Source organism: Pan paniscus, chromosome 14 (assembly GCF_029289425.2).
Source record: "Pan paniscus chromosome 14, NHGRI_mPanPan1-v2.0_pri, whole genome shotgun sequence".
Taxonomy (NCBI): Eukaryota; Metazoa; Chordata; class Mammalia; order Primates; family Hominidae; genus Pan; species Pan paniscus.
In genome coordinates, this window is record NC_073263.2 from 75,571,440 (window position 1) to 75,583,554 (window position 12,115).

At 36.6% G+C, this 12,115-nt stretch overlaps 1 protein-coding gene across 3 annotated transcripts in view; it reads right to left on the reverse strand.

Annotated features, from left to right (window-relative positions):
* Positions 1-12,115, reverse strand: part of KLF12 (KLF transcription factor 12) — a 449,527-nt gene that overhangs the window by 303,765 nt on the left and 133,647 nt on the right. For all 3 annotated transcript variants that reach the window (XM_034936790.3, XM_008952787.6, XM_008952789.5), the window contains one exon: positions 5,658-5,721. In XM_034936790.3, coding sequence (XP_034792681.1) covers positions 5,658-5,690 — 33 coding nt within the window. In that variant the 5' untranslated portion in view covers positions 5,691-5,721. The remainder of the gene's footprint in view (positions 1-5,657; positions 5,722-12,115) is intronic.

Here is a 12,115-nt window from a genome sequence, read left to right on the forward strand (position 1 = left end):
CTAAAAGTAAAAATCACAGTTACACAAGACCTATTCAATGACCCTTTGATTAGAATAGACATCAGACTAAGTGAATACAGATCAATTTCTCAGAAAGCAGAGAAAGTGTTGTTGAAAGAACAAACACACAGGCACTGCCTTTTGTGGAGCCTAGCTCCCTCATGAAGGGGTTCATGCGCTCCCTCATGACGTGGCAGAAGGAAGGAAGACAGGAGCCCTTCACTTAAGGGGCACTGCTGTCCAATGGAAGCAGAGCAGACTCTGGAAATGACACCCTTATTTACACAGTATTTGAAATAACAAAATCAAGTCAAAGATTTGCACTCACTAGCTCATACCCAAATCACCAGTGCTCCTGCTGATACTGTGCTCTGGCAAACACTAGCCCCATATAAAGATAGGCGATACTCAGGGAGAGTCCATGAGAACTGCAGGTAAAAGCAGCAAATACCAAAAGCCAGAGAGAGAAATGTAAGCAAGAGGCCAATGAAGAACAATCACAGGAGAAATAACCCAAGCAAACAGATGAGGAATTTAGACAAATATCTCTTCATAGACTCCAAAAAATTAAAATAATTACACATAAAAGTTTCTTTAAAAAAAAGTTCAAGGCAGAGGTACAAGTGTAAGTTCAGGAAGTACAAGGGTTCACGTGATACAATAACAGAAAACTAAAAGAAACGAAAATAAGTCGACATAGCTATGAAATATAGCCACCTTGGGAACAAAAAAGTAAATAATTTAACTGAAAATATAGTTTTTTAAAAAGTTCAACTTGAAAGCACACTGAGTGAAATTAAAAAGTTAAAGATGAAGGCCACAGATATGGAAAATCAAGGAGAAACATCACACATATTATCAGGGTTACTAAAGAGAAGAACAAAATAGTGTACTTTAAATAAAATTTTAAAACCTCCTGTCATAAAAACAGACTCTACTTCTCAGAGATTAAGAGCAAGATCCAAGAAAAAATGGAGCAGAATGACAAAAAGTAAAACAATTGATGAAGTTCCTGAACTTTCAGGTTTAAAATAAATTGTTCATTAGCATCCTGGACAAAAAAAACAAAACAAGAACAAGTGAAAAGATCAGTTTGCTTCAAACTTCACAGTGACACCAAACGCCAGATGACAGGGAAGCCATGTCTCCATATTTCTGAGGGAAGTAATAATACTACATAGCTTTGATAATTACCATTAAGAATCATAAAATAAATGTGAATAACCTTAATTTTAAAAGAATAGTAAAACAAAAAGAGGAAAAAGGGAGTCAGGAAGAAACTTTGTTAATTTTCCCATCTTTCTAATAAAAAGTCAAAAGATTCTGTTTCAAGTTAAATTCAGTCATTTCAAAAAACAGAATTCAAAGTTTGGGTTTTTTTAATTAACTGTTAAGTAATAATATCATTTTGGTAAAAGGATATTAATATGAAATTAATCTACTAGGCTTAAAGTCAATTATTATTTTTTTCATTCCATTGGAAGCAAACTAAAAAAATATTCTTTGTAAGAGATGCAAGGTATAAATATGATCTTATTTTTAAAAAACCGTTTCCAATTATTTGTATGTATGTACACAGAGAAGCTATAAATAATGTTCACCGAATATGAACAGAAGATATGAGGCACGGAGATGATGGGGCTTTGCATGCTTTAATGGTTTTAAAATGAGCAACGCATCATCTTTTCAAATAATGAAGCTATTTCCCTCCTTCAATAATTCCATAATCTTTCCCAAATCTCTGCATATCATTTTGTTCCCATTTCCCAGATAAATAAGATACCCAAAACTGAAGTGACTTGACAGTAAAAGGAGTGACCCAATTCAAGACAGTATTTTAATAAATACTATGATACACACACTAGTTGGTATCATTATCAAGTCTATTGATGTGGCTCAATAAAAAAAAACTTTTAGTACGATTATATATGCCTGGAAATAGGATGAATGTAACACGAACTAAGAAATTCCAAGGCGTGCTCAACATAACACTAATGCAGCCAACCAAGTCTTACGGATAGTAGCCATGCACCAAGTGCATGTTAGAATTAATGACCTTTGAGGGCACTTCGATTTCTGAAAATGTCTGACTTTGTGAAGTGAAATCATACAATGTCATGAAGCTCTCTTACACTAAAAAACAAATAATATCAATACCATGCACACTTTTAGAACTTGACAGTTTTAAATCTTTTTCACAAGAATGTCCTTTTTTCACACCCATAGCAACTCTTGAAATAGGCAGGACAGGTGTTATTAGTTCCTCTTTGCAGATGAGAAAGTTAAAATTCCCAAAGGAGAGGGCACTGGGGTTCCAGATCAAACAGACAGATAATTGCAGAGCTAAGGCCTGCCTCTTTTTGATTCCACTTTTATTGTCCAGGCAACTACCCTACATACACTTACAGCAGCCAATGCTAACAATCCATTTCATTTACATTAATTGCAGCTTTTGGAGCAGCTATGGCTACTTAGTTCAAAATGGAAGAAAAGCTGGATTGCTGCTATTACAATCCTTCTATCCTGTGCGAAGAAAGAGCCTTGGAACTTGGAAAAGAAATTTAAAGCAACCACAAGCTACACAACCATCACTATGAAATAAACCCTTTTTGTGTGGCATGAAATCGCTCACAGAAAGGCTTGCTCTTGTTCTCTTGATTTCCAAATGCATAAAGTAAAAGTCACCCCACTGCTAATGCTAGGTGGTTAGGCAGCTGTTCATCAGAGGTAGTCGCAAAGCAAAGTTTTAATGTGAACTCTGATAAGCTGGACTAATGTATATGTGGGATGGGTATGTTCTGAACACCTGCTCTAAGCCAGCTGCTGAGAAGCACTGGGTAAACATATTGAAATGGCTGGGGGAAAGAAAAATGAAGCAAAGCCAGGAGCCAGGTCCACAACAAGCCACCATATTCACAGAGAGGACAACTGCTGAAATACGCTGAAGTGTGTATCCACCAGATTTTATGCTGGTATTTGTGAGCAGGAAATAATGGACAACAGGAATCTTTTTAGAATTTATTTGTCGTTTTCTAAAGGCAGATGGTAAAGGGACAAATCCAAGTGCAATGAAGCTGAGTAAAGGAAGTAACTTAATGAAGTAAAGAAAAACTTAATGCAAAAGTTGTGTTGTTTGTTTTTGTTTTTATTTTTAAGGAAAGGGTGGATGAAGACTGCTTCTGAAAGTAAAACTCTCAGTATGGACACAACAGAAATTTTATAAATCCCAAGTAGGCTATTTAAATTTTAGAACCTAAGCAGAAAGGCACAGCGTGATATTCTGTGGCTCTTGGCAGGATTTTGTCACCACTGGCAAACTGGAAACGTACAAAACAGTTGTAAAAGCCATATTCAAATCCCTTTTCAACTATGGCAATGCAGCTTCCACCGCTGACATTTTAAAAACTTCATCTTAATATTGACTTTGTCAATGTATTTGAAATGTAAAAAAAGATAAATTTTCAAACTCTGCGATTTTCTCCCTGAATCAGACTTTGTTAAAACTAACAGCATCTGATTCAAGCAGACTTAAAAACAAGCATCAATGTATTCTCTGTTCAAACGCATCTACAATGGATAAAATGTATGAAAAATCATTTTTTAAACACACAGCAGTGAGGCTGGGCACAGTCACTCACGCCTATAATCCCAACACATTGGGAGGCCAAGGTGGGAGGATCACTTGAGGTCAGATGTTCAAGACCAGCCTGGCCAACGCGGTGAAACCCTGTCTCTACTAAAAATACAAAAAATTAGCTAGGCAACATGGCACGCACCTGTAATCCCAGCTACTTGGGAAGCTGAGGCAGGAGAATGTTTGAACCCAGAAGGCAGAGGTTGCAGTAAGCCGAGATCGCGCCACTGCATTCCAACTTGGGTGACAGAGCGAGACTCCATCTCAATGGGACAAACACATTAAATTAAATACTCACTGCTCCTTTCTCCTTAAAGACTTTTGAATTCATGAATTATGAGCTATAAGGCACAATTGTTCAGAATGAATCACATAAATTACAGTCAATCATAATATTTTCAGGGTCTATCCTCAGGGTAACTAGTAACACAATGATTCTTTTTGCCATCATCTTCATTTGTCATAATAAAAATTAGTTACAGAACAATGACACTGCCAAAATTTATGAACTTACAAAGCTAACATTGATCTTTTCAAATATAAAAATTTAATGACAACTGAACAAAAACATAAAGAAATACTATCTCAACATCATTTCTAAAGGAAAGGGATAAATACATTTTGCATGATAGGTAAAGAACATTTCCATGTTTACATAGAGAAAAGTAAATTTACTACCTTTGCCACTCTAGTCTTAAGGAATACATAACATTTTTAACTTTACTGTATAAATGGGATTATCAATGGTATGCTGGTGCTAGCTCATCCCCTGCTCATGAGAGCCAATTGTTGAATTTTAAGGAATCTTGCAAGCCAGGTGGTAAAGCCTTGAAACCATCCATAATGGGAATAATTACACCACAGGAATTGACAAACACTACAATCAGGCCTCTCCTCTCCCCTCCTTCTCCCAGAGAACCACTTTACTAACACACCACTGATCCACATGCAAATAAGTCCACAGTACAGTTAATCCTCACAAAGTGAATGCACCCACACAGGCAACACTGAGGTCATGAAAAAGAACATTACTGATACCTGCAGAAGTCTCCCTTGAACAATATCTGAATCAATATCCCTCCACAGGTCTAAACACTTTACAAATACTAGAAAGGAGCAATTTTAGCAATGAGGATGGAAGAAGGCAATTTAAGTGAAAGATACAACCTTGAAAATCACTTGTAAGTAGCTGTGAAGGTAGGCTGGCAGAAAAAGACATAGCAAGTTGTGCATTGATTTGGAAGCAGCAAGAGTAATATGGGAAGGAAAATATGAAATTGTATTGCTGAGCAGCTACATGAGGAATTATGAGGCACATGCTTCTGTATGAGACCTGTTCAGTGTAAAACCCTACTTATGAAATAGAGATGGTTTAACATATTGTAATTCTCTTAGTGTCACCTATGATTTTTACATTGTAACCAGTAGAAACTACAAGAAAATCTCAACTACCACAAATAAGGTAATACCCATCATTTGAGGACTGTTGAAATTCACAGTGCCCCCCCCCACCACACTTTAATTCATACTGTATTTGTAAGAAACCAAATATTAAAGTTTTCCATGATGATCCTACTTCTAGGAGAAAAGCAGAGACTTCAGGGGCATAGGACTGCATTTGACAGCAATCATGCACCATATGGCACTGGTATTAGAATTATGTTTGTAGAAAACTGATGTATATTAAACAAAATCTGGCTTCTTTTTTTGTACCAGTGATCAGTTGCATCAAGCAGTTTTCCATTTTTTAATATTCATCTGAAAGTTGATTCTTAAAATACCAGCTTAAGTTCTGGAAAAGAATTACAGCTAGACTTGCAGGAAAAAAATGAGGAGTTGCTTCCATATAATTTTTTAAGGGGCTAAAAGGAAAAATTACATTTTACAGATAGATATGCACATGTAAGTACTGACCTCTGTCTCGTATTCACACAAGAAAGTACTCTAATGAGAATAAACTGCCCAAAAGTAATGCTCAAAGTAGCAATATTTTCAATGCAATTTTAACATCTGACTAACCAACCTTTATTGTTTTTCTCTTCATATGGATATTCATTCATCCATTTGTTCTTAGAGTCACATTGATCCTGCAAGAAAAACACAAAGACAAATGATGAGAGAAAGTTCTACAACTTGATGTTATTGCTCCTTTGGGGAAAAAAATACATCTTAATTCTACAGTTCCTTAAGCTCGTGATCATAGAGCTGAGGAATATCTTTTCTTCAGCTATGTGTTGTTGGCTTGCTCTTCAGCAGCCATCAAAGGGCAAAATGCAGTAGAGGGAAAAACACCAGTTATGACACTAGGACAAGATCCTGGGCACTAAATAATTAAGACCTAGACAAAAATGAGGGAGGAAGGGAGGAGGAGAATAAAAAGAAAGGGATGCAACAGAGAGAGACAGCTGAGGAGAAAATGGCCAAGAAAAAAAAAGGTTTATAAGTAAATTTCCTGTATAAAAGAGAAGTCCCAAATACTCAAACTGGAACCCTTGGCTTCATTATTCTTAGCAACTGAGAGAATTTAAAGTAATGTCGTTTCATTGGGGGAAATGATTATTTCTTTACAGTTGATACAAATGTGCAAAATAATGAATACAAATAAATTCGGTGGTTCCATGTCAGCCATACCCAAGTAACTTTAAAAAAAAGATCTAAATTAATATATGTCCCTTCTTTTAAAAATTAAATATAAATTAAATATTTATGTGGTTTCTAAAAGGTCCAAAATCTCCAGGACCATTAGGATCTCACCAAATCATTAAATATTATTGGGCTGGGGAGTTCTGATTATAATAGACCATTTGCCCTATTTGGATATATCTTGCAAGTCTTCCTATGTATTCTCTCTCAGCATTATGTTACTTGCTTCAGAATTTCCATTTCATGAGGCAAATTTTCTTTGGCATTCAGTTGAGCCAGCTTATTAGGCACAGTCGACTTTATTTTTCGTTTGGAATTACACTCCAGAGGGGACACACCCTGGAGTTCTCAGCAGCGCCCATTCTGTGCCAATGTCTATGGGCCGTAGCACTGGGCCTGGTTTCCTGTGTATGTTTCCATACATTTGAAAAGAACTCACTCACTCATAAAGGCCTTAAATGAAATGCAGCAGAGTTCACAAGCTCCAAAGGCTTGACCAGTGAAGGAAACTGGCCTTTAATTTTATTCCAGTTTTAAATATATATGTCTCTCTTGCTATAACAATGTCTCAAAACATGTCCCCTAATATGCACTACAGCTTTTACCAGGCATGCTACTAAAAAGGGAATCCAACATTTTAATATTATAGTGGCAGACTAAAAACATTCTCTTGAAATTCAGAGTATAATTCCTCTATTTAACATGATTAAACCATAACATGGTATCCTTTGAAATACTTAAAAAGTCACCTAACACACAGTGTTCTCAAAGATGTTTTGTCCTTTCTAGTCTTCAAAATATATCTAATCCAATTGGTTCCAACTTCTTAGCCGAATGTTCAATCAAGGTACATCAAAACCTGGCTCATTATTTTTCACAGGGTAGTTCTATAATTTTTTTCATTTAATGTGCCATAGGCATGTTCTCATATAAACTTAATAATGCTTAATCCAAAAATTCATAATACTCCACTGAGGGAATATATCATTATTTACTTCTTAACTTTTGCCTTATAATTTGTGACTTTTATTACGAATCACACATAAACACCCTTCCGTGTAAATCTGGTGTGCACCAGAGTCTCTGCTGGTCTGAATGATGCCTTTAAGCAAATGGAAAGGATGCCTCCTCTGGACAGACACAAAGAGCCTCCAATCAGGAAGAAGGCAAGGCCTGCAAGCAGAGCCCACCGCAAACTACAACCACCACTCCCCCAGGTAACCTCATCCTACGCTACCGCACTTAGCTGTACCAATTTATATTCCCACTAGGAGAAGACATAAGGATGAAACTGATCAGAGGTAAATTTTATAACCAAGGAAAAAGTTAGATAATGTCAAGGTTCTTACGAACCCCTGTCTTAGTCCCAAATCTTATGGCATGGCTCTTCGTGGTTTGTCATACCATCTACATTTGCAACCTTCTACAATTTAAATTTATATTTCTGTAGTTTTTAAAGCACTGGATGGCCTGATACAAAACTAGTTTTTGCTTTCCATCCAATTCAGGCTCCCAAGAGAGTGTTCAAGATTCATCTCTTGCCTTTCAGCCCCTCATACTTTAAGTAGCACAAATGAAGGTAACAGATGAGGACACAGATTAGAGTTGAGAAGACCTGTCTGTCCCTAGTCTCACCTCTATTATCTTCCGGCTGTGTGAACTTAAGCAACTCGTTCAACCTCTTTGATGCCCAGTTTTCTTCTCCAAGAAGCAAGGATAATAATAATACTAATACCTGCTTTATATACTTGCCTACTCTAATTGCAGTAATGTTTATACAGCAATCTGTAAAATGTTAAATGTCATACGTGTAAGAATTACCACTTTTTAATCAACAGCCTAGATATCGAATAGGAAATAAAAAAGATTTCTCTAAATGGAGGCCACATGATAGAACAGATACATCTCTAATTTTATTCATGCTAAGGGGCCTTTAGTTTTTTCCCCCCAATCCCTATCAAAAGCAAGCCATGATATAAAATAGGAAAATGGCACATTTCCAATAACAGTTAATAGCTCATCAATTTCCGAATTAAATTTACTTAGCTCTGCCAAATAGGTTTCTGAAATTATCCAGTAAATCTTCCCAAAGCACAGAAGTTTTAAAGGCCAGTGGCCTCATCAAAATGCTCATGACGCATGGTTTTGGTCCTCATTTTCCTGGCTTCAAAAATGTTTCTCAATTGTCATTAGGTGAAGAAAAGCAAAGGATTGGTCGCTTATTTCAATATGAAAAACATGAAAAGTAGCAAGGCATAAAATATTACACTTTTGAAAGTATTTTAAGATTACTTTTAAACCAAAATATTGCTGCCTGGAACCATGGGTAAATACTCATGGTTTTAGAGGAGAGACTGGAGAAATTCCAGTTACACCTGTTTCTCTTTAGTAGCTGCAAGCAATAGAGAATGATTTTTAAATTCTTTCCTTTCTCTTTTTCTGTCTTGAAATTTCCACATATGATCACTCAAGTTCCTTTATAACTCAAAGACAGTACACCCTGGACAACAGAAGTGACCCTGGCCATAGTGAAAGTGAATGCTATCCACTTTAACAAATAAGCAGCTACTCTGTCACAATTACCTCAGAGTACAGGCATTATATTATACTACAGTACCAGATTGCTTGCTCTTCATCACATCTTAAATGATCTATTATGTTCTCAGTCTTTAAAGGTTAGTGTTTAATACATTTTAAATGTATTAAAATGGACCCATAAGTATACTTGTTGCTAGATCCTCTGAGAATCCCTTTATGTATCTTTAAATAGAGACAGAGAAACACTCTAGACATCTAACTAGCCAGGGATTTCACTCTCTGCTCAAAGGTAATTTAGTTGCTCTGTTTCGAGTGAATTGAATGGTGGTGCTGATATAGTAATCTTATTTGGAATTCTGTCTTCTAGATTCAAGTTTACAAATCACTGCTTCATTAGTTATGATCTTGTGTTTTCCAGCACCGATTTTAAAAATCAACTAATAAAGGTTTACATACATATTCAATTCAGTTACTGTAATTTTTAAAGCCAACTAGGGAAGTTGACAGGCAGGCTTTGTGCATGTCAGTCTGTGATGTTATGTAACAGGTCCAAGTTTGCCTTGCTCTGCGCATCAAGGTTTCTACCACATAAGTTGCTTTTCTTCTACTTAAAGCTATTTCTGTTTCATCTGTCACAGTGAGTTATCTTGGGAACTAAAAATATTTGAAGGTTAATCTAAATATTTCTGGAGATAAGTGCAAATCTAAGTGCTACGTTTTCATAGCTATTTTGACTAAAAATGAAAAGTAGCTAAAGACACAAAGAAGAATGCTTGTTGCTAGGTGACAGGTGACACCTACTGTATCTCTTCTGAACTTGTACAGCATGACACATCTTACTACCAAGAAGAGGCACTTGGATTTCCACTGGACACACATAATTCTCTACAGAGAAGCAAACTAGAGTTTTTTAACACAGGACACAGTTAGCAAATCATGGCTATAGGAAAAGAGATGCCTCTCACAATAGGAGAGAATAGTACTTCACTTTCCATTTCAGGTACACATTTTCAAGTAAAGTCCACACATGAAACACATTTAACTTTCATAATTCATGACTAAGCATTAAAAAGTGATAACAGACATCACTTCAATTAGGGTAGGTGGAGTCCATAAAGAAAGCATTATTCTCCTATAAGTATCCAATGCTCACTAAATTTAGTAACACAAGGCCATCATAGTAAAGATCTCATAAGTTAAAAAAAGAAAGCACAAAAAGCTTCTAAGATTTCCTGGACATATTTTATAATTACACACCTACTTTCTAGCATATATCCCTTCCTTCAGACAAAAACCCAGGCATAGGCCGGGCACAGTGGCTCACGCCTGTAATCCTAGTACTTTGGGAGACCCAGGTGGGCAGATCACAAGGTCAGGAGATCAAGACCATCCTGGCTAACATGGTGAAACCCCATCTCTACTAAAAATACAAAAAAAAAAAAATTAGCCAGGCGTGGTGGTGGGCGCCTGTAGTCCCAGCTACTCTGGAGGCTGAGGCAGGAGAATGGTGTGAACCCGTGAGGCAGAGCTTGCAGTGAGCCGAGATCGCTCCGCTGCACTCCAGCCTGGGCAACAGAGGGAGACTCCAACTCAAAAAAACAAAAACAAAAGCAAAAACCCCAGGCACAAAGTTCCACCCTCTCTCCTTTGACTCATCAGGCAATCCAGGTGACAATACAGAAGTTTCAGGAACTCCATCATATCCAGCATGTCAGGATCTCACATGAACGAATGGCATATTCCACTCCATGTGAGAAAGGCTGTGATGCCATCATGGAAAAGATCTAGCTTTGAAAGCCAGAAAGAAGGAACATCAGCCTTAACACTTGGGAGTAATGTGACCTGGGGTAAGTTGTTTCCATTTTATATGCTCCTTTTGCCCCCTTGTTAAACTGGTATCATAAGCCCTCCTCCCCACTTTTTTTAAAGCTAAGAATATTAAAAAAGAGAATGTGTATACCAGAATGTCTGGTATATAACGGGTATTCAAGAAATGTCACTCCTATTTCTACCCCCCTACATTTATAATCAAGTGCCCAAACTCCTTTTCCACTTCAGCTTTCTTGAAAACTAGGAAAAGCTATGTCCGAAACCTGATATAAAGTTATACTTCCTCAATATCACCTTCAACCATACTTGCTTATACGAAGGTCCTGGGATCCACAGAAAATGGAATCTCCACTCTAGGATCTCAGAGTATAGTGTTCATAATTCCTCCATTAAGAAAATTCAAAGATGCAACAGCCAATGGCAATAGGAGAAAGAGATTTCAGAGGTCAATAATAACCCATATTCAATAAAGATCCCCTTGGAATTCTGTTCGTTGCATAAGTCAACTTAAAATACTTCATTTATAAAACTGTCCCCCATTTCCAGTTTTATGTTTCCTTGAAATTACGCTTCCACCCAAGGATTCTTCACTACTTAAAATAGCAGATACTACTACAGAAAGTAAAATTTAATAATTAAAGTCCCACTTGGAGTAAGGTGTGCCCCAAAGCTTGAGCAGTCACTTAAGAACAGAGCTCACTGAATAAACAGCCCATTTTCAGAAGGAGAAGGTAAAGCAAAAGCACACTGACATGGAAATTACTCTTTTAATCTGTTTTCAGCTTCCGTTTCATTACACCCCATCATTCTGTGCACCCAGAGAACAAATAAGTCTTTAAAAGAAAGTAACCATAGCAAATGAATTAAGCATTTCTTTTACATATATTGTACTCAATATAATGGTTTGAAAAGTAATTTATGCTATGCTCAGATTCAAATGTAATTGCCATTTTATCAGGACTGCATAGTCAAAAATCTGATTTGTACTGCAAAGGATTGACAAGATGATTAAATTTTGTCTTTGTATGTCTAATTTATGTGATTTAAATTGTAACAAAATATAAACATGTGCCATTTGGACGTGCACGTAAGTACCATAAGTACTACCACATGTAGTACTGCATTCTGCCAAAAGTAACTTGGCCACACACACATTTGCATTGCCAGATGAAGAACACTCACATCTTTCTCTTAATCCCATCTATCAGGAGGCATTTTTAACTATCATGCTGAAGATGTTAAAATCTTTGGGGTTTTGAGAGGCTGGTGGAAGAAAGGGAAGAATAGGGTGCCCATTTACCCAGTAATCTCCAGCACTACTTGTAAAATGTAGCTGTGTGATGTATACATAGAAAGCCAAATTAAAAATATTGAAAGCAACTGAAAATAAAATCAAACACATATTTGGTACCAATTACAAATGCATAGTTCACACAGCCTAAGAATTTCTCTACTACTTCACTTCAACAG